We start from the raw sequence: 22,736 nt of genomic DNA, 5'->3' as shown, positions 1-22,736 counted from the left end.
GTCCTCCCCAGCGGCATTGTTACAATGGAGTCTCTAAACTGATATTTTCACTCCTGAAGAGGTTACAGCTAGGCATGTGCCATTGTAAAGGCCTCCGAAACGTTTCGGATTTGGGGCCGTTTTGGCATTTCCGTGCCGGCGGGGGTAGCGCTTTAAGGGCGGGGGAGGGTGTACTCACCCCTACCGCCACATTTCCCCCGCCGGCGTGCTGTCGGTTTTAAGCCCTTTGGGGCGGCAGCGTTCCTCCCTGCCACCCCGTTTCTGCCATTGGCCGGAAGTGGCGAGTGCGAGTGCGCGTGCGCCCGTTGAGCGCGCGCACGATGGGCGCACGAGCACTCACCACTTCCGGCCGATGGCAGAAATGGGGCGGCAGGGAGGAACGCGGCGGGAGGGGTGAGTACACCCTTCCCCGCCCTTAAAGTGCTACCCCCGCCGGCGCTGAAGATCTCCGTGCACATCCCTAGTTACAGCCAGTCACGGATCAGTCAGGGGCGAGGGTGGAGGAGGCCCATGTTTGCTCGAGCAGCCCCCTAGAATGAGGGAGATAATGAAGAAAATAGGGAGGGGTGGAGCTGGGGGGCCCTCAGGAGCTGGGGGCCCCAGGTTCTTTGAACCCCTTTGCTCAATTATAGCTACACCCCTGGGATCAGTCTCTTCTAGTTCAGCTGTGGGCCCAGCACTTATCTCTCTTTAAAAGCTGACCAGCTTATCCTTCCCATCTATCTGACATAATTTAGGTATCAATTGCCAGCTTCATCCCTTTTGATATCTCTGCCACTTAGTACCAAAATGCTGAAGCATCTCTATCCACTACAGCAACTTCTAAGGCATCAGCATTCTTGCTGAAAAGCAGCATATATTCTTAACTATAAAAATAATATCAGGAAAGCCATGCATTTAAATATAACAGATTGACAATTTTCTGCATTAGCATGTGGGCTAAATACTGTATGCAGAAAACAGTTATTCTTTCTGCTGTTATGCAAATACTCATATTTTCCATTCCTTGGTTGACATCCAGAGTAACGGAGCGAGGATGCAGAGAAAGCTGAGTCCTTGCAGCGGGAGACTGCTCTTGCACCCATATGAGCAGAGAGCAATTGGGGCAATCTCCTCTGCCTCCAGAAAAGCCCTGTATTGTACCTTCCAAAACTGTGTCCCTGAGAGCTGTGTGGCCCTCAGGGATATATTTTCGGAAGGTACAGAGCTTTTCCAGAGTCAAAGAAGATTTCCTAAAATCACTCCCCACCCCCACTTGGGTGCAGCAGAAGTAAGGAAACCACCAGCTGTGAGGACACATTCCCATTGTGTTTTTGCTCCTTTGCTCTGGATAAGAACATGACAACAGCCCTGCTGTTTTTCAGGCCCAAGACCTATCTAGTCCAGCATCCTGTTTCACACAGTGGCCCACCAGATGCCTCCGAGAAGGCCAGAGGCGAGAGGTGAGGGCATGGCCTAAGGCCTATCTGGTCCAGCATCCTCCTCTGCAACTGGAATTTAAAGGCATCTTGCCTCTGAGGCTGGAGGTGGCCTATAGCCACCAGATTAGTAGCCATTAATAGACTTGTCCTCCAGGTCTATCAATGACAGACATATCAGCCTCTGTCCTTATAGGACAAAAGTAATCCCTAGATTGCCCTAAGAATTACTAACTGAGCAAAGAGGCACCTTTTAAATGTGGTGATTCTCTTTATTTAGCAGGGGGGGGGAGTAACTGGCCCTATCCACCCCAGCACAGTATCCCTCCAGTGGCTGTTGCTGGTGTTTATCTTGTGTTTCTTTTTAGATTGTGAGCCCTTTGGGGACAGAGATCCATCTTATTTATTTATTATTTCTCTATGTAAACCGTTTTGGAAACTTTTGTTGAAAAACAGTATATCAATATTTGTTGTTGTTGTTGTTCAGCATGAGACAGTGTGCATCTGATGTAAAACACTGACCTATTTATTCTTGCTATAATTGGAATAATCTTAATTAATAGCTTTACTGTGAGTAGACAAGGTCATCTGTGTTATTACATGAAAAGAGATGAAATAATAAAAATAATTCAGTATTGGGAGATGCTAGACCAGCATGAAAAAACTGAGTAATTTGCAATTAGACAATGTGACACTTTGTCAGGAATTTAATCAGTAATTATGAAACATAAACAGACATGAATCATTGTTTAACAAATGCACTTTGTCCCAAATAATGGAAAAATGTCTGAAACTAATTCATTAAATCTGGTGTATCGCACAAATCTAAATGAACCAACCTTCCAAAAACTGGATTTAGCTGCTTGGGAATGTAATTGTCTCGGTCTTTAATTTCTGTTTTGCCCAGTCTAAGCACAATGTAAGGGTCAGATTTGCCATCTGGATCAGCTGGACTTAGATTAAATGCCTGAAAAACAGGGGGGGGGGGGAGAGAACTTACTTAATCAATGCCAAATGCTGCCAAACACAACAACACTATCAGGACTGATGAAGCACAGTGGCTACAAGGCTGAGCTACAACGTAGAAGGTCTCTGGTTCAAATTTTGCCCGTGTTATGAACTCACCTTTGGCAAGTTTTCTCTCAAACTCAGTCTTTCAACTGCTAATTGGAATAATAATATTAACCTAACTTACAAGGTTCTTTTACGGATTACAGGGTAATATATGTGAAGGCCTTTGAACTCTTTGAAATGCTACAAAAATGTTAAGTATTATCATTATCACATCTACCTTGGTAGCAGAGTTTTACAGGATTCCTAACACATCATAGATGCTATTCCAAGCTAACACTGAGGACAACTTAGGGGATGATGAGCATACAAGGGAAGCAGGAAGCACATATAACTTGTACTTCCTGATCTTCTCTTTTTGTCCAATACAGGGGAGCACTAGGTAGTACCCTAAGGTGTCATTCTGCAGATGGAAGAAGTTCCATTAGTGCAAGGTGCTTTTTCGGAGGGAAGGGGGAGCTGGTCTCTGCTTTCTGCTTCAGCCCTCATACAACCACATGCCATTCTGTTCTGGAGGGTCTCCTCACTCTCTGGACTAGATGTTCGGGGATTGCAGGGGGATGCAGAGGGAAAGGAAGTTTGGCAAAACTACTCTCTCCACTTCTGCAAGAGTGCAATTCCCTGGAAGGATGCCTTAGAATACAACCCATTATGTATATGTTTAGATAATAATTTATACTAGCCAACCACGCACATGTATCTGTGCACTCTTTGGGGTCGGAGGTTACCTCTCCCCCCACTTCTGCCCTGTCTCTGCTTCCACGCCTAGCCACCTCTCCTCCCCACTGCCACTTCTGCCCCCCCTTTCTTTCCCCCCTCCTGGGCCTTGCCTCTGTGGCTGGGCCCACCACCTCTGGCCTCCACATCCGGGCTGCCGTGGTGGCAACCAATCCTCCTGGGTGCACCTCAGCCAATCAGGCACGTCTGCCACCCAGCCAATCAGCTGGGCTCTGGGACGCACATTCCAAGGCACACCCAGCAGAATTAATATAATAGATCCTATTCTTCTGCTCACGGAGGTTAATAATTAAAACAACAAAAACAATCAACAGTGTAATTTATAAAACAATTAATTAAAAACAGCTAATAATGTAAAAAGAATTTTAGCGTTAAAATTTAGTCAGCAATAATTGATCAAAGACAGAGCAGAAGAGGAAGATAATTAAATCACTAACTTAGCCTGAGCAGATCTCCACTCGGTAGGATGCAAAAATTCTAGTTAAGGAAATATGGCAAATTAAAGGAAAGGGTGAGCGAAGCATTTTTGCATGATGATGCAAGACAAATGGGACATGCAAAGTTCCCATCATTATATTCTAAGTTCATCATATTCTAAGCCACTCTATTCAAATAAATTGTAACCCTTCACAAGAAAATGTAAAGAAGGTTGACTCAATTGTTCTTCTTTTCTACTGTAACATCCAAAGAGATACTTGTGGTTTCAGTCAAAGTGAGTTCCATGAAGCCAAGAAGACTCATGCAACCCTTTCACATGAATCCAACCTACTTTAAAGGAGGAACTGTGCATCTGATAAAGGCTGTAAAAGTCATACTTACTGCCACAATATATACTCTGATTAGAACTTTTACAGAGTGATTTGGAGGTATCCCCTGAAGAATCTTAGGCTGGCCTCCATCTCCTGAGCAACAGTCTTCTGGACTTTTGTATATGCAGAAACATCCCTTTATTCACAACACAAATATAGTTAATAATGCCAAGTCCAAACCAGGGTAATCAGACAAAATGCCATGCATTCAATCAGCATTTTGAAATATATTCAATTCTTATCTTGAAAAGAAATTATATACTACTCTTGCAATCTTGCGATTCATTTTCTGTAAATAATCATATCCTTTGTATTTCAAGGATATTTCCAGCAATAGTTTCAGGTTCCTAGCTGACAAATGATCTTGTATCCAATGGACAAATGCTACAAAGTCTATACAGAGGTGCACCTAGGTAATTTTGAAGCCTGGACCTAAAGGCCTTTGGAGGCTCTCCCGCTGCAAGTTAAGCATCACTTTTTTAACACATAGATTCTTGAGGGCACAAAACACACCACCCAGGACAGACTAAAGAGGATTTGGGTACCCCCAGGGGGTGTGGAGGTCCTGGACTTCGGTCTTGAAGTCCAGGGGTAAGAGCGCCTCTGAGTCTATACAATAAATGCTCAAATCTTCAAATGGTTTGGAATATTCCTACTTGGTTCAGTGGGACCACTCCCACACAAGTGTTAATCGTCTGAACCCTTGAACCTACAGATCCACCCACTGACCTGCAGGGCCAGTTGTGGTGCTAGAATCTATGCCTAGCAAATGGGAAACATACTGGTCCTACTTGCTGTATTCTTGAAGTCCTACAAATGAGAAGTTTTGCCAGACAGCTCCACATTTTCAGAGAGGCTCTAAGGTCTTTAACAAGCTGATATGGCCATTGGGCAAGACACTGTCTATGCCTATAGTTATTCTATCCTTACTACTGTTGTTCACTCCTTTCATTTATAGAGAATGCTGTACCAGCCCCTCATCTAGAAATGTGTCTTGCTCGCTGGCTGAGTATATGTGTGTCTTTGCTGATGTGAAGGCAACATCCGATTAATAAGTTCATTGACAGGACCAAAAGATCAGGATGTAAGAATCTTAAAACTGAATGTTCCATTGAAGGAGTTTGAAGGTCACAGCACCATTTTAATTGTGATTTATTCTATTTATCCTGCCCTTCCTCTAAAAAGCTCAAGGCAGCAGCATTCCTGTTGTAGTCTCACAACAACCCTGTGAAGTAGCTTAGACAGAGAGATAGAGGCTGACCAAAGGTGACCCTGGGAGCTCTGTAGCTGAGCAGGGATTCAAATCTGGATTTCTCTGGTCACTGGCCAACACTCTAGTCATTATGGCCACATTCGCATTTAATGTGGAGCTGTGGTCCCACTCCCCCTGCTCTCCCATCCATATTCAGATGTAAAAGGGAGCGATCTCTCTGCAGTCAGCAAGACTGCAAAGAGGAGGGGGAACTGGATGCGTGGGTTTCCTTCTTTACTGAAGGATAGCCCAAGGAGCCAATCGCAGCTGGAGTGAGGGAGGAGCTTCCTCCCTCAACTCCAGTTGCCAAAGGGGGAGACTACGGCGCCACATTCAGACAGAACGCTGGCACCACAGAACCAGAGTTAAAGGGGGCAAAACACACTTTAGACTGAAGGTACAAATCAAAGTCTGGGAACGGAAACCGTGGGTCCGTTGTTCGTCCAAACTGTGGTTGCATGCATTTGGACGTAGACAAATTTCAACCGGAGGCCCCTTTAACTCCGGTTTCATGTTACGTCCAAATGTGGCCTACATCAGAGCAACTAAGAGCATCTGTTTTGCATGCCAGAGGCCCCAGGTTCAATCTCTGGCATTTCCAGGTAGGCACAGGCAGCTCAAAACCTTTGTGTGTCTGAGGCAGGAAACCAGGTGTTCCTCCCCTTCCACAAACTCTTTCTGTCTCTTTCCGTTTTTAAAAAAATAAGGGGGGAGAAGGGCATCTTGCTGCCTCACTGGTGCCCCTATAATTTGCTACCTGAGGTGACTGCCTCACCTTCCCTCATGGCCATAGTAGGTAGCAAATTAGGTAGAAAATTATAGGGGCACCAGTGAGGCCTGCCTGAAACCTTGGAGAGCTGCTGCCAGTCAGTGTAGTCAATACTGAGCTAGATGGACCAATGGTCTGACTCAATAGAGGGCAGCTTCCTATATACACCACATTTGTTCTCATGAGAAGCCAGGGATAACTCAGTTTTCTTGAGCTGAACTTGAATGTATGGTAGAGCAACTGAAGGCTTGTTCGCGCACAATACCATGTGGTTTCTGAGGGAATATCCAATCTCACTTCGTGCAGAACTTGTGCCGTTTGGTTCATCTACTACACATGCATGTCTTTTTTCATTCCTGCACATACCCACCAGCCTAAAATCACATGAATTTCTGCATGACGTGGACGTCTATATCACACATTGTACTGAATCCACCATTAAATGATACCTTAAACTTCCCTATTATTCTCTCTTCATAATTGCTGTGATCTTCATCAGCCTTTCCACGGAAGAGTTCAAATGTCTTCACCCAGTCTTCAAAGTTGTTAAATTCGCTCTCCAAATCTCCATCATAGATCTTGGAAAAACATTGCCCAACAGTCAGCATTTCATAGTAATAAAAGGCTTCATTTGCTCTGATGGGAAAATGTGCAGTTCTAAGCTTCAGCACATTAAGTAGAGTAATTGGAAACAGACAACTGGTGAAGTCTTCTGTGCAAACCTCACTCACCTAGGCATGCGAATCCCAAGGCCATGCCTGAACTCTGGCACAATGGGATGGGGGTGGGGTTACAGCTCAGTGAAAAAGCATCTGCTCTCTACATGCAGAAGGTCCCACGTTCACTCTCTGGCAGTATCTCCAGGTAGGACTGGGAGAGATTCCTGCCTCAAACCTTGGAGAAGCCACTGTAGTCAGCGTAGACAATCCTGAGCTAGATTGGGCCAAGGGTCTGACTCTTTGGGCTGTGTCAGACACAACACATTCACCAAATTCAGACGTAACCAGAAACCAGAGGTCCCTTCAACTCAGGTTTCCTTGGACGCATGTCCGAATTTGGGTAACCGGAGTTGAAAGTGAGAAGGAACCTGTGGTCTCCCTCCCTGAACTCCGGTTCTGCTGTGCCAGCGTTACATCCAAATGCTGGCACCGCAGTTTCAGCCCCACGAAGCCAGAGTTGAGGGAGGATGCTCCTCCCTTACTTTTGCCCATCTGCCTATGCGGGCTGCCCTTCTGTCAAGAAGGAAGCCTGCACAGCCAGCTCCCCCACCTCTCTGTATTCTCACTGAATGCAGAGGGGCAGCTCTCCTGCATGTCCTAAAGCAGGCGAGGGGAGGGGGATGCGGAACCACAGGTCCATCGGACCTGTGGTTCTGCATTATGTCTGAAAGGGGATTCCAAGCAGGGATTTGCTCCACAAACAATCAACAACAACATGGTTTGTTTTGCCTGCCGGTGGTTTGTTTGGTCCCTCCCTTTGCCCACTGCTCCCAGGTCTCAACCCAGAGTTCTCGGTCTGCCTAACTCCTGGCAATGCTTCACCCCATCACTTCTTCCTTTGCCACTGGTTGCCAGCTTGGTGTGAGCATGGAAAAACTGCATGAGCCACTTCGGATCTTTCTGCGCACTCTATCTTGGCCTTTGAATTGGAAGTGGGTGGTCAAAGTGATGAGGCTTATTGCTTGCCACGTCCAGCGTCCCCCCCTCCCCTCCCCCAAAGACTGACAACTGGCTGGCTAACATTGAGAACAGGAACTTGGACTGGATGGACCTTTTGGTCTAATTTCACAGAGTAGTTCTTATGTTCTTAAATTCAATCAAAGAGAGTTAGGAAATGGAACCCGAAGCAGTTAAAAAACAACAACAATAACATTGTATTTGGTGCCATTTTCCCCAGATTCCATAAGCCTTTGTGCCATTTCTCCAAAATTTCTCCAAATAGCTGAAAAATTTGAATGACCAAATCCAATAAAAAACTTTACCTCCATTGTGGCTAGATTTGGAGGTGCTTCTTTCACTTTCTTCTTAAGCAGTTTTTCTTTCTTCTTTTTGTCTGGTTCATCTTCGATGCTTAATGCTACGTGGTCAGTAGTCTGTTTTGCTGCAAAGAGGAGTGAACAACTGCTGTAGTTATAGTGGCTGTGTAGAGGACTCAAAGCTGACACCATTTTGAAGTTTGGACCAGAAAAAGATTATTATTACAGAACAACAATCTGGTAGAACTCTCCTGGAAACCCCCCCACCAAAAACCTAAGGCACTGGGTTGGTCTTAGAATCACAGAGCTCAGGTATAGACTCAGGTATAAGGTATTTTTTGTTTCCTTTTTTTGCTAGGGTATACTTGCAAGCATCTGACTTCACAGAAAGACTTACTGAGTTACTCCATCTCTTATCCCCCTGTGCTGTATTTCTGGACCCCTAAACAAGCCTCACACTCCACACAGGTCTAGGCTCATGAAGGGTTTTTTTTTGCAATAGAGACACTTGACAATGACATTAGCCTGCCCCCATCTATACACTGCCTTGCCACAGTGTGGACTGTCTATATATTTAATTCTCTAAGGCATACCTGTGGCTATTCCCATGTGTGGCAGCTCTCACAAGAGTTCGAAGAACTGCTGGATAGCCACGGGACGGGTGGGAGGGAGGAAAATGGCATCTGTGGCTGGTGAAGAAAACACTGGCTGGCCGGCCAGAAAGTGGGATGGTGGTGGCAAGAAACTGGGGTGGTGGGAAAAGAAGCTGGCCCACCTGCCTGCCAGCCATAAAACCAGAAAGTGGGGGAGGGGGGAGAAGAAGCCAGCCGGCCTGCCCGCCCACAAGCAAGGTGGGAGATGAAGCTGGTGCCCGGCCAGCCAGAAAGCAGCGGGGTGTGTGTGTGGGGGGGGGGACAAGGAAAAGGTGGCATGTAGGTTGGTGGGGGAAGAAGGCGGCACTTGGTGGGTGGGCTGGCAGAGGTGCAGATGCTCTATGCCCAGCCCAGCTAGTATTGGGTATTTCCCACTCCACCTTGCTCAGCAATGGTGGCCAAGAACAGCAGACCCCACCAGTGGCGGCCCCATGCAAGACTAGCACCAGGAGAGCCATGGGCTAATCATTCTGGTGGAGGGGGCAAATAGGGACATGTTGGCAGATATGGAACCTTTGCTTTTCATGTAGCAGGTTCCAAGCTCAATCCCTGGCATCTCCAGGAAGGGCTGGGAAAGACCCCTGTCTGAAATCTCACACAGCTGTTGCTAATCCATACAGACAATACTAAGCTAGGTGGATCACTGGTCTGACTCAATAGAAAGAAGTTTCCTATGTTCTACAAACTAAGTATGCAGGAGTGTCAACGTTGGAACTCCATGATGTTACATATACCATTAAAGTTGCAATTCTATGCACATATGCCTTGGAGTAAATCCCTCAGTAAAACATGCACAGCATGAATAAAACATGCACAGGATGAGGATTCATAGTTGTCAAGGAAGAGCAAAATCGTATAGCTGGAGCTTCTCTTATCCCACTCCACTCTGGCCCCTTTGTCTACTCTATTCTGTTGTAGAGATGTGCACAAAACACGATTCAGAATCCGAATTGCAGCACATCCCTTTAAAACGGAGGGATTACACATCCTCTTTAACATGGAGCAGAGCAGGTCCATACCTGCTCCTCTGCTGCAAGTTGCCACTTCTGTAATCACAGCGCTCCCCCAGCTATCAATGCTGACCATGCAAATGGCTGCCATGCATGCATGTGCTGGCGTTGTGTGCGGACAGCTGGGGGAGAGCACTGCCAGCATGCACTGATAGCTGAAGAAGTGCCGCGATTACGGAAGTGGCAGCCTGCGGTGGAGGAGCAGGTATGGACTTGCTCTCCTCCAGGTTAAAGGGGATGTGTAATCCCTCCATTTTAAAGTGATGTGCCATGATTAGGATTCCGAATTGTGTCTTGTGTGCATTCCCACTCTCCTGCTCACTGTAGGAGGAAAAACAAAGGCAGGAGATGTGGAGACTGCACTGCCTCCTGGGTGCTTTCCAGCTTAGCCGCTCAACAGCAAAATGCTTCTGTTCAGGCAAATCACATTCAAAACTTAAACAGCAGGGGGAGCAGTCTCACAAAAACTAACCACCCGAAAAAACAGCAACTTCTTTACACCGGATATACGACATCATAGCACTATATCACAGAGATTAAATTCGAAACAAGGCATTGGAAATATGACCGGCACCCTGCTGTCAGCATAGGGACTGCAGTGTCGCAACAGAGGAAGTGGGGAAGCACACTTCAGAGATATGCCATGACCCCATTGAATCGGGTAAGCACCCTGCTCCTGCTTCTGATGGAATATGTAGCAGATCTGGGTTGTGACCTGGCAATCCAAAGTCTAGGTAAGAACTTCACAAACCATATTTGTGGTTTGTGATCAACAGGAGCCCTAATCTTTCTTTGCAGTGATCTGGACAGGTCTCTGCTGTGAGTAATAATGACAGAATTCCCTTTTAAAAAATATAAATATTTTTATTTAGATGTTTATCCCACTTCTTGACATGAGTTTGAAAAATGGGCAACAATACTGATAAAAATGAATAAGTACATTAGCATTTTTATTATAACCAGCAGCAGCATCTGTGATGGCAGAAGCCTGGCTAGCAACATATCTGAAGACAGACATAGGTTAAAATATGATGGGTGTGTTAAAAATATAGTCACAGACTCCACTGCACTACCCAGAAGCCTAGAAACTAGAAATCAGCTTTGGCATTATACTATATCCACTATCCAGAAAAGCTGGATACAAAAAATAATAATGCTTCAATATTCTACTTAAATGGTCCTTAGCCCCAGGCCTAGGGTTAAAAACCCCCAACACATTTCAAATTCTTCACCACTGGCATCCTGATTTCACAGCCAGTATTATGAGGTGCCAGCCCTACATACACAGAAACTGAATTACTACTTTAAAAACCTTGGCTGGCATCAGCACCAAATGTGTATATGCCAGTGCACCTGCCCATCCCATAAAAGAAAGAAATGGAGCAGGGGGAGGTTGCCCAATCTTCACGTATTTGCATAGTCAATTTAAAAGGAAAACTGGTCACTAGCACCTGAACAGCAGAATTCTATTTAAGGTGACAAAGTTATTTTGGGCATGGATGCAGCATCAGAACAAAAGGCAGTATGTAGCTTGTTGGGTCTTATCAAGACATTTCACTCACGTGGAGACACAAATTGCCTGCATAATTAGATTTCTGGTAAGCTCTGCTGCATGAGTGACTTAGTGATTGAAATTCTAGTCACCTGCAGCTTTCAAGCTAATAATAATATATGAAGTCATATCTCTCCTGCATTCATGGAATTAAGTCATGTATTTATTCACACTTTAGGCAAATTCATTTAAAAAATGTTTTTTAAACATCTCCGGAATGTCTCAGAGACCAATCTGGCGGCAGCATTCTGCACCAACTGCAGCTTCCAGACTATGTACAAAGGCAGCCCCACATAGAGTGCATTGCAGTAGTCAAGTCTGGAGGTTACCAGCATGTGCACCACTGTCTTAGGGTCACTCACTTCCTTCCAGGAAAGGGCCCAGTTGTTCTATGTATGTATTATTTAGTCTGTTAAAAATAAACACCTCTAAAACTCATCTCAGTCAGCAGAAGTAAGTTTGGTTCAATGGTGAAGATTACAGGAACTGGAAATTCAGTTACAACAGAGTTTTATTGTGCCAGCTGAAAGAAAGACATGTTCCATGAATGTTAACTCCTTTTAGAAGCCCCACAGCGGGTGAGATGGTAATCAGCTACCACTGTGCTCACAACATTACCAAGATAAATGTGAACACATTTTAAGTGTTTATCTGGATTGCATTACCAGATTCCACCAACAACCGATCCTATCTGTAAAGTACACTTATCCACAATACAGAAATAAAAACAATCTTTTTGTGAACACCTTCTTGACTTAATGGACTTTCAGCCTTAAGCATGAAAGGAATGTTAAAAAATATGCACACAATTACTTACTGTTTCCTGGCTTTCCATCACTGAAGTCAAGCACTTTTGCCTTTCAAAACAAAATTTAAAAAACAGGAAGACTCTTAAAGACAAAAAATGGAACATTTCAAACCAAAACACTTTACTTGAAACCTAGCTTTAATAGAACTATTTTTGTTTATGAAGACAGGAGCAATTTTACTCACAAAGATGTTTTTCCAAATGTCTGAGATTGAGGACAGTTCTCAATTTACCAAATGCCGAAAATTGTGACCCATTTTTTTTAGTGGTAGTGAAATGCATAAGAAGAAAAGAATTCAGAAGCACCTTAAAAACTAACAGATATATTGCAGCACCAGTGTTCACGGACTAGAATCCTTGTCATCAGATAAACACAGTGATTTCCTTAGTAGGCAGATAGCAAATAATGGGGCCAGAAGGCCATGAAATGCAAGACATGAAATGCATGATGTGACATTTTGAGGCAAAAGCTATGTATTTCTCTGATTTTTTACACAGAAATACCACAGACTGCACCTCTTGCATGTTATGATGGACTTAAAAACCCTTTATTTACAGTTTCCTCTATATTTATTTCATTTAGAAAATTTCAAGGCTCCCTTCCAAAGAAAACTCTCCGGGTGCTATACAATCAACAACACCAAGGCAATAAATCAGCATTAAAATAAAAGACAGAAGTACAGAAACAGCAACCACAGAACCAACAACATCCAGTGAAACTAAAGCACAAGAATAAATTCAGTTCTGAAACATGTTAGAATGGACACACGAAGAGACACGTTTTGGGCAGTATAAAAATGCGTTAAATAAATACAATGACTCAGTCTTTAGTGGCTGAAGGACAACAAAGTTGGCACCAAGGAAGCTTTTTTTGGGAAGGGCGCATAGCATATATAGGTCATCATAACCGCAAACCTATTCTGATACTGCCCACCTAATCTTGGATGGTGGGGGAAGCTGGAGGAGGGCCTCACCCTAAGATGAAGAATGGAAGATTCAGGTACTGATTCTGGTAAACTGGAGTTCTAGGTCCAGTTCTGGGTGCCACACTTTAAGAAGTGAATTGCAAATTGGAAGGGGTTCAGAGCAGAGCAACAAAGAAGGGCAGGGGTCTGAAAAACACAGCTTGTGAGGAAAGTTTGAAGGAACTGGGTATGTTTTAACTGAAGGAGAGTAAAATGAAAGGGGGCATGATACCTGGAGTTAAGATGTTAGTCTATATGTTAATCTGTTGCGTGTGTGTGTGTGTGTGTGTGTGTGTGTGAATCTCTCCCTCCCTCCCTCCCTCTCTCTCTCTCTCTCTCTCACACACACACACACACACACACACACACACACACACACACACACACGTGAAGATAAGACTTTATGCTTCTGATGAAATGGGCTCTAGTCTCATCCAGGTCTAGGATCAATAGCACCCTGGGTAAGGAATGCCTTCAACACTCCATCCCTGACCAGATAGTAAAGTAGAATTGCCAAATTGTGTAAAACCTAGTCGTTTTTACTAGTACTGGAAATACTGAAAAACCTAATAGTGGAACAGTCATCTATCTTGTGTTCCCAGGCTTTCCCCGCCACCCTCTGCAGGTGCCCTGGGCTCCCTTTGCCCACCCCAAGGCCAGCCCGGGCTCTAGTCCATGAAGGCTTCTGATGCAACAAATCTAGCTTTGAAGGTGCTGCAGATCTCTTTTGTGTGTTCAGGGTTAACAGGATAACACAGCTAACACTTCGGCAATGTAAATGTTTGGGTGGAGGGGAACCATACATGGGCATCCAGAAGTAGGGAGGCAAGAGTAGGGCAGTTCCCCCCACCCTGGATTAATCCAGTTCCCATTGAATTCAATGGGGCATGCTCCCAGGGAAGGGATACTGTATTGTTGGCTTCACCTCCACCTGGAAAAGGTCCTGTGGATGCCAATGGAACCATCTACCATTTTCTTCCAGACTTACATTCACGGAACCTGACACACATGCACACTCACACCATTGATGTGAATTGAAATGAAAATGCATTGAAGAAAAATGTTTTCCAAAATTCATGGCATCTACACATCAGGACTTCTCTGGTTCAAACAGTGCCTCTACCATGAACTCACAAGGTGAGCCCTAGGCAAGCCACTCCCAGCCTCAGCCTCTCATGTGTAATATGGAGCTGATAATACTTATACTGCAAGGTTATAATAAGATAGTTTATGTGAAGTGCTGTGAACATGCCCCCCGTGTCTGATGTCAGATGTGGGGAGAGGGCGTGGTTTAGCTCCCTAATGGGGCCGTGCGGCCCCATTTGGGAGTTAAATGGCCAGTGCTGTGTTTGTAGCACTAGCCCCGATCTAGCTCCCGAACAGGACTGCGCAGCCCCATTCGGGAGCTAGACCGTGCCCCTGCACCTGACATTAGATGTGGGGGGCATGGCTAACCACTCACATCTGACATAGGGGGCGGGGTGGAGCGAGGGGGGCGGCTGCAGCAGCTGGACACAGGATGCTGCTGGCCTCCCTCCGCTAGTGCATATTCCATGTGCTTTGCAGCAGAACATGCATGCAGTTGCACAAGAGCACTCCGGCACGAACACAAAAATTGCATGAATGTAGTTGTGCGATGGACAGCTATTGGAAATGATGGCACAACTGTGTTTATGCAATTTTTGCATTTGTGGAAGAGTGCTCTGGCACAACTGCACACACATTCCATTACAAAGCACACAGAACATTGTGCAGTATATCCGCCATTGAGTGTTAGTTATATGATCAGACTTCATAGTTCTTACCTTTTGTACTTTTTGCACAGAAGCATAGTACTTTGACCACCAGTCAATAACGTTTTCAGCAGATTCATCTGCTATCGTTCTCTTTTTTCTCTTGGTGGAGCGGCGAGATGACTTTCTCAAGTCCTGAAAAGAAGAACAAGAAAGTAATAGTTATGAAAAGTTCTGAATATTACTAGAAATAATAGTTGTGTTTTATTCCATACAATAATTCACACCTCATCAGGAGTTCTAGGTCCAGTTCTGGGTGCCAAACTTTAAGAAGTATGTTTGCAAATTGGAAGGGCAGAGCCAAAAAGAAAGGGAGAGATCTGAAAAACACAGCTTGTGAGGAAACCTTGAAGGAACTGGGTATGTGTTAGCTGAAGGAGAGTAAAATGAGAGGGGGCATGATATCATTCTCCTGAAGGGCTGTCACCCTGAAGAGGGCAAACATCCTCTGCAATCGCAGGAGGCAGGCCTAAACCTATGGCTAGTTAATAATATTGTTAGCAAAATATTTATATACCACTTTTCAACAAACATTCTTAGAGCAGTTTTCATAGGAAAAATAAAGGAAGAAAGAAGGTGGTTCCCTGTCCTCAAAGGGCTCACAATCTAAAAGGAAACACAAGGGAGACAACAGCCACAACCACTGGAAGGATGCTGTACTGGGGCTGGATAGGGCCAATTGCTCTCCCCCTGCTAAATACAAGAGAGCCTTGTATTTTAAAATACAATAAATACACTTTTAAAAGGGGACTCTTTGCTCAGTTAGCAGGGGAAACCTCTTAATGACAGGATCAGTTTGACAACAGGATGAATGACCAAGGGTGTGGTGGGCTCTCGATAGCTGGAGGCCTTCCAGCAGAGGCTGGATTGTCATCTCTTGGGGGTGCTCTAGTTCTGGGTGTCCTGCATTGAGCAGGGAGTTGACCTAGCAGGCCTGCAAACAGGGGCACATCTACAATGGAAAAGCAGGGTAAGGGAGGCAAATGTCCCTGGGCCCTTGAGGGAGGGGCGCTTCTCCAGCTCGATGACAGCTTGCTTTTTGCCCTCCCCTTCACACACCACTGAAGGAGGAGGGGGCAAGGGTGCCTCTTCACTTTTTGTCCCAATGATGCTACACCCCTGCCCACAAGCCTCCTCTGGTACTATAATTCCAAAGCTACGGGACAAGATTGTTATATTCTTGCACCTCAAGATCCAGAGATCTTCTTTGTGCACACCCTCTGTGGAACCTCATGGTGCAAGCAAAACAAGTGCCTATCCAGTCCATTGCTCCATCCTCTGTGTGTGGTAGCCCACACAGGGCCAGGTGCACACAGGAAATAGAAAGAATCGGATGCAGAAGGGCGGAGCAGATCCATAGATCTGTTTCTACACACAAAAGGATGGCAGTGGGGGAGGACAGCTATCTACATCTTAATATGGATGCATTGCACACACATCCACATCAAGATAGCATGTGTACTAGTTGTGCACTGTGCTTTTGTGTACAGGGATCAAGCTCCTGGGCAAGATATGTGACAAACGCAGACCTTCCATCATCTTGAAGCGAGAGTTCACTAATTTCCTAATCTTATCTGACACAGGAGATTGGGCCACTTTGCATCTCACCACCCAGAGGGGAGGAAATTAGCGTACTCTTTGAACTATGGACAGGCAGAGGCGTAACTATAGGGGGGGCAGGGGGGGCACATGCCCCGGGCGCCATCTTTTCTGGTCATGTGGGGGGCGCCGCCATGACAAAAAATTTTTTTAATTTTTTTTAAAAAGAAATTGTTAATACAAATGTTTCCTGCTCAGTGCAGCAGCGCTGCAGCAGTCAAGGGAGCGCGTCGGCGCCCCCTCCCCCACGAGTGGTCCCTTCCGCGCTGCCCATGCCCCCCCCATTGCTTTGCTTGGCGGCGGGCGCTTGTGAGGAAAAACCTAAGTATAATGTAGTATGTTGGGGGGGTGGGGGGTGCCATTTCAGTGCTCTGGGCACCGTTTTCCCTAGTTACGCCTCTGTGGACAGGTGTGAGACCCACAGTCCTTGAAGCCAGATCACCACCACCATCCCTCATGGTTCTAAAGCTAGAGGGCAAAGGCCTGGCCAGTGTTCACTCTTTTCCATCTGCAAAAATAGGTGTTCCACTGGAGAAGCTGTAGAGATTAACGCTCTCTCAGCCAAGGACCTGCCTACTGATAGACTAAGGTAAAACCCAGTGCTAGTCAGTTAGTAAATGGTTGTTGGGTTTTTTTGTATTTTCTTTTGAATTCCTGTATTCCTTTCTTTACTCCCAATTTGACCCTATTTCCCCCCAGTTCCTTATTCTGTGTGCAATCCTTGTTTCTTAATAAAGGTCATATACTTAGAAGTGGCTTCAGAATGATTTAACTGGTTCTGGAGGGTTACTTGCGAAACTCTTCCCATGTGTCTCATAAGGTCATTTGCTACTGTTGCGTTGTTTTCAGAATAACTGGGTTGTGTGGACTCTGGCTGTTCAGTGTCTGTAAGTCCTCAGCAGGACAGTTCTAGGTTGCTGCAGCCCGCTCTGGGCTCCTTGGAGGAAGAACGGGATATAAAATGTAAAATAAAAAAATAATAAGTAGACCCTTCCAAGCAGCTCCTAGTCTAGACAATCAGTATTTTAGAGTTGGAAGGGACCTGGGAGGTCTTCTAGTCCAACCCCCTACTCTACTGCAACATGCCTGATGGCTGTTGGCTGCCTAGCTTCTGGCTGCCTAGCTTCTGTTCGAAAGCCTCTTGTGAAGAGAGCCTACCCTAAAACCAGGGCTGTAGGAATCCACTAGCCTACTAGTCTGTGACAAGTGAAAAATGATGCCTGACAAGTGAAAAAAGTTCTGATGAGCAATGTACCAACATAGCTTGATGAATAAAATATTTTGTCTGGCTGATAAACTGAGCCAACATTTCTTCACTCCTGCCTATAACCATTCCTCATAGGACTTGGATACTGGAAATGCTAAACGTTTCAGAAACTTTGCCCCTCAGAAGTGAAATTGACTAGACCAGAAGACTGGTAGTTGCAAAGAAAAGTTCCAGATTGTCATCTTCCATTCATTCATTCATAAACAGCCCATCCGAAATGGCTCAGAGAGGTTCACAATTTAAAAAAATTAAAACCATTTAAAATATTAACATAAAACACAAAATAAAATCAGTTAAATGTTAACATAGAACTTCTTTTCCAACTATTAAAACAATTTAAATATTATTAAAGTCCAAGCTGGAAAAAATGGTTCTTAGGTGCTCTCTTGAAGACCTCCAAGGATGATACATCTCTTATACCCACGGGAAGCATGTTCCACAATCTAGGGGCAGCTACGGAGAAAACCTGATCCCAAGACACTACCAGGTGAACTGGTGGCACCCGAAGACAGACCTCTCCTGGTTATCTTAATGAGTGGTGGGGATCTTGCAGAAAAAGGCACTGTTTCAGGTAACCCAGGCCTAGCCATGCTGAGCTACTTACAAGGAATTCTTGCATTATTCTTTGCATGTGTGGACTGCAAAAACCCCTGTACCCCAAAAATCTGTTCTGAGAGGAACATCAGCACTGGACACAGTCTCATCATATGGACTATGACATAAGGAAGAAACGCACACGGTCAAGTGGAAAATGTAGAACTCCAACATGAGGAAGCTACAGGGATGCTTACTTTTTGTTTCCCATCCTTTGCAGGTTCAGGGATAGAAGATGATGCAGGCTTTGTTAAAGGTGCTGGTGCCGATGATGGAGCAGGTACTGTTGCTGGCTCAGGCTCAGGAACTGCGAAGACAGGTGAGCCGTGTTCCACATCAATGTAGACATGATCCGTTGGAGACTCTTGGGGCTGGAGTGGTCGAAGTGTCTGTCCTGGAGTAGGTGAAGCTGGGGAACCAACACAAATAGAACTAGATCAGTCCATCAAATCTCTTCTCTCTCTCTCTCCCTCCCTCCCTGCAACATATTGGATCAGATTGAATGCAGAGAGATTTGGAGCATCCTGTTAAGAGTTCCCTGGGGCAAGGACTCGGCTCCACACTGCCCCTTGTGGTGACTTGCAGCTTTTGTGCTTCCAAGCCCTATGGGGGCCCTGCCCTGTGAGGCCTGTTATTGGCTCCGCTGAAGACAGGAAGAGTATAAGAGGTTCCCTGCCTGAAGCTACCCTTGCCTCAGTATCAAGGTCCCCTTGTTCTGGCATGGTTGTCTTGTTGTTTCTCATGTCTGGTTGGTTTGACCTTCAACTGGCCTTAGACCCCTGATTGCCTGCTTGACCCCCTGGCTCCTGCCTACTTGCTTGGCTTGAACCTTGGCTGGGGATCATCTTATTGTTGTGCCATTTATTGGCTACTTCTGGTCTAATCCAACCCCCTGCAATAAGACCACCCATAGAAATTAATACAGTTAGTTTCTGGGTCATGCAAGATGCAAATATGGCTGGGCAAGACACTTACTTCTGTCAGTTTCTGAGTCAGCCTCCTTTGCTGATGCAGCAGGCAGTTCCGTGGGCTTATAGAGGAACTGCTTAAGGCAATTGATGGTGTGTGTCCCAACCAGAGTGCTGCGGCCAAAGGCTCTCCAGTCGACAACGCAGATGCTGAGTGGGGGGTGCAGCAGTTCATTTTCAGGCAGTTCCTAACAGAAGAAAAAGCCCAGGCCTCAATAAGTTGTATTTTGTCTTCTGTGTGGAAGCTGCCAGCATTTACGAAAACAAAGTCAAGGCAGCTAACAAGAAAACAACCATCAAACGTAACAAAACAAAACAAAATGAAATCCAGCAAATGCCACACGAGGGTTGCTGGGAGCTGCATCCCATCGGAGCGGTGTGGCATTTTAAAAGGACAGCAGCACGGCTGGCTGCTGCTTTAAAATTATGTTTTAAGCATAGCAGCGCTGTGATGGGGTGGCAGCAGCTCACCAGAGGAGCAGGTACGATCTGCCTGCCTCCTTTAAAAGGTAACCCTTACCCTGCACCGAAACATTTCGGCTGCAGGAGTCTGAATTGTTTCAGGCCCGGTTCGGTTCGAGTCCAGACCGGTCTCGAACTAGACTGGGCATGTTCAGTTTTGTTGTCCCCCAAACCCCCCCCCACCAGTTTGGCTCAAATTCAAGCTGGTCCAGGATTCAAAGTGTTAACATTTCCTCCCCATAACTCACTGCCGGGCCTGTGGTCATCTTGCCACCTCTGGGGGGTGCTGCCACAGTGGGGTCTCTGAAGTTTCCCCTCCCCCCAGTCTTTCTTGGGCTGCTTCGGCCCATTTTCGGACATTTCCAGCCCATTCCCGGCTTGGGGTGGCCATCTGAAGGCCACCATGCATGCATATGGGTGATCTGTGTGCCAGACCTAGACAAGCTGCCCATACGCAAGCCGGGACAGCACCTCTGTCTTGTCAGGATTAGGATTTTATCCTCTGCATCACAGTGGCAATCAAAGGCATGAGCTATTCCTTCTGGAACACCAACCTTTTCTCTCCTCTATAAAAAGAAAAAGAGAAAGCCCAATTAGTGGAGTGTCGTCTCTACGCACCACTTCAAACCAATCTGCCTGGATATTGAAATTGGGATTGTTTTTGTAGCTCTGGATGACACAAGATTTCACTCCTTTGCTGGCACATTCAATGAGAACTTGCGGGCGGTCCACAGAGAGAAGTTGCACCTTCTTCAGTTCACGAAGACCCCAGAACAGAACCTGCAGCAGAAATGGTGACGACAACACTAAGCACTTATATAATGCATTTCAAGTAATCAAAAGGTTCCTGGTGTGTTATCAGAGTTATACTTACTACAACCCTGTAAGGTGGGTCACTATAATTTTTTAAAATTAATTTTAATTAATTACATTTATAAACTGCCCCATCCAGAGGCTCTGGGCGGTGTACAACAACTTTTAAAAAGACATAAAACCCAAAATTAAAACAATGCTAAAAACAATATAAAACAATTCAAAAATGATTAAAACTATTTAAAACCAATTAAAATATATTTAAAAACAACAACACTTTAGTTTATCCCCACAATTGCAGGTGTAGGGGCTCTGGGAATGAAGCTCATAGAATAATGATTAGACTAAAACCACTTAGCCAATTTGAGGCCGGGGAGATATTTTAAACTATGGACTGCCTAACACACAGCTCACTTTCTTAACTACTATGCTACATATTATGTCAGAATAAAAGTGGACCTAATGCAAGATTTCATATTTTAACCCCAATGTATTAAAACCTATCCCATGTATTACCTATTGGATAGGTTTTTAAGAGGGTGGGGGCAAGGTCAAAACTTAAAAATAAAAATTCCCATCAATTTGCTGGTCTGCATTCCAAAACTGGATAAAATGAAGATAATTTTGAGAGCAAATTTCTTTGTCTTCCTCCTTATCAAAGAAATCTTCAATCAATCACAAGTTTAATTCACTGAGCACATGCAAGAATCTTAATAGATTTATTTAAAATGTAATTAGTTCTTTAATGGATCATTTCCATTTCAAAGACATTCCCATTAACAAAACTGCTATTTATTTATTTAATTTATTTGAAATATTTCTATACCGCCCCAAACTTGCATCTCTGGGCAGTTTACAGTTAAGGTAATTTAAAACATTAAATCAATTAACAATTAAAATCATTTAAAAGATTTAAAACATTTAAAACCCATTATTAACATTTTAAAAAACTATAAATCTAATTAAAAGCCTGGGTGAATAAATGCATCTGGGTTATCAAATCCATATTGTCTTTTTCTACCACATCCTTTAGATATCCTGATCATTATGAATGGTTGAAGAAGTAAGTGTGCATTAAAAACTGTTCCCCTGGAACATGTGATCTTTTCACAAGCCTACCAGGAGAGAGAGATATATAGAGATATATAAGTTGGATCTCCAAACCCATATAGATCAAATCTAACATAGATAAAATCATCTGCAATATGTTTTCCTCGACTTAACTGGTGTCAAACACCACCAGGAGAGAATTTTCTAAAAACTTATTTCAAACTGGGGGAAGGGGAGAATAATGAGTCATTTCCAAGTCATTTGTATTCATTTGTATTCAGCAAGATTTCAGTCTTGCTAGATGAAAATCTGCTCAGTAACTGCAAATGATTGTTGTTGGTGCTGCTGCATCTTTCCCATGGGTTCAGAAGGAATTATTCTTTACTGCTGGCATAATATATATAAGCAATTATTCTCCACTGAAATCTAGTATATATTATAGTGCTTGAGAATCAGTGCAGACAAAGTGCTTGACTTAGGCTGGAGTATCTTGGGTTCAAAGCCCCATTCAGCTAAGAAGCTCAGTGAGGAGCCTTGGACAAGTCACTGTCTATTCTCAGCCTAGGCTACCTCACAAGGTTGTTCTGAGTAGGATTAACCCATGTAGGCTCCAACAACAGAGGAAAGGGATTCAATAGGATCAGTACTAAAGAGCAGGGCTGCAAAACCTCAGCCCTCCTGAAGATGTTGGACTACAACTCCCATCATCCCTGACCATTGCCCACTGTGGCTGGGGATGATGGGAGTTGTAGTCCAAAATCAGCTGGAGGGCCGAAGTTGTGTGCAGCCCTGACTTAAAGCTTGTTTACTAAAGGTGTGTCTAGCTGTACAGCATGCTAGCTGTGAGCCTGCTGTGAGCCTGCAGAAGCATACCCCTAGAATAGCAGGTCTTCTAGTGCAACCCCCTGCTCAGTTACTTTGTGCTCATGTACTATTTTCTCCTCCAGACAGAGCTCGAGTGAGATTCATGGTTTTCAGCAGAAGCTGGGTTTGCATAAAGGCACGGCCAGAAAGGTCTTAATAGGAGAACATTTGGCTTGAAATTTGAGCAGGGACTGGGGGTGAATGTGGAGACAAAGATGGTTACCTGCTTTACTCTCTCTCTCTCTCTCTCTCTTTTTGCACCACCACTTGTTTAGCAGCAGTGATGATCCTCACAGAGCCTACAAG

The 22,736-nt window shown here is 44.8% G+C and overlaps 1 protein-coding gene across 1 annotated transcript in view; it reads right to left on the bottom strand.

Annotated features, from left to right (window-relative positions):
• Positions 1–22,736, bottom strand: part of FER1L6 (fer-1 like family member 6) — a 160,139-nt gene that overhangs the window by 34,507 nt on the left and 102,896 nt on the right. Inside the window, exons 24-32 of the mRNA XM_053245966.1 lie at positions 20,322–20,483; positions 19,249–19,429; positions 18,471–18,682; positions 14,826–14,948; positions 12,065–12,104; positions 8,039–8,157; positions 6,507–6,635; positions 4,047–4,172; positions 2,258–2,385 (exon numbers count right to left, since the gene is read on the bottom strand). Of these exons, the coding sequence (XP_053101941.1) occupies positions 2,258–2,385; positions 4,047–4,172; positions 6,507–6,635; positions 8,039–8,157; positions 12,065–12,104; positions 14,826–14,948; positions 18,471–18,682; positions 19,249–19,429; positions 20,322–20,483 (1,220 nt within the window). The remainder of the gene's footprint in view (positions 1–2,257; positions 2,386–4,046; positions 4,173–6,506; positions 6,636–8,038; positions 8,158–12,064; positions 12,105–14,825; positions 14,949–18,470; positions 18,683–19,248; positions 19,430–20,321; positions 20,484–22,736) is intronic.

Source organism: Hemicordylus capensis, chromosome 4 (genome assembly GCF_027244095.1).
Source record: "Hemicordylus capensis ecotype Gifberg chromosome 4, rHemCap1.1.pri, whole genome shotgun sequence".
In the NCBI taxonomy this organism is placed as follows: Eukaryota; Metazoa; Chordata; class Lepidosauria; order Squamata; family Cordylidae; genus Hemicordylus; species Hemicordylus capensis.
The sequence above is the reverse complement of the archived record's forward strand: the minus strand, read 5'-3'. Positions and strand labels throughout refer to the sequence as shown.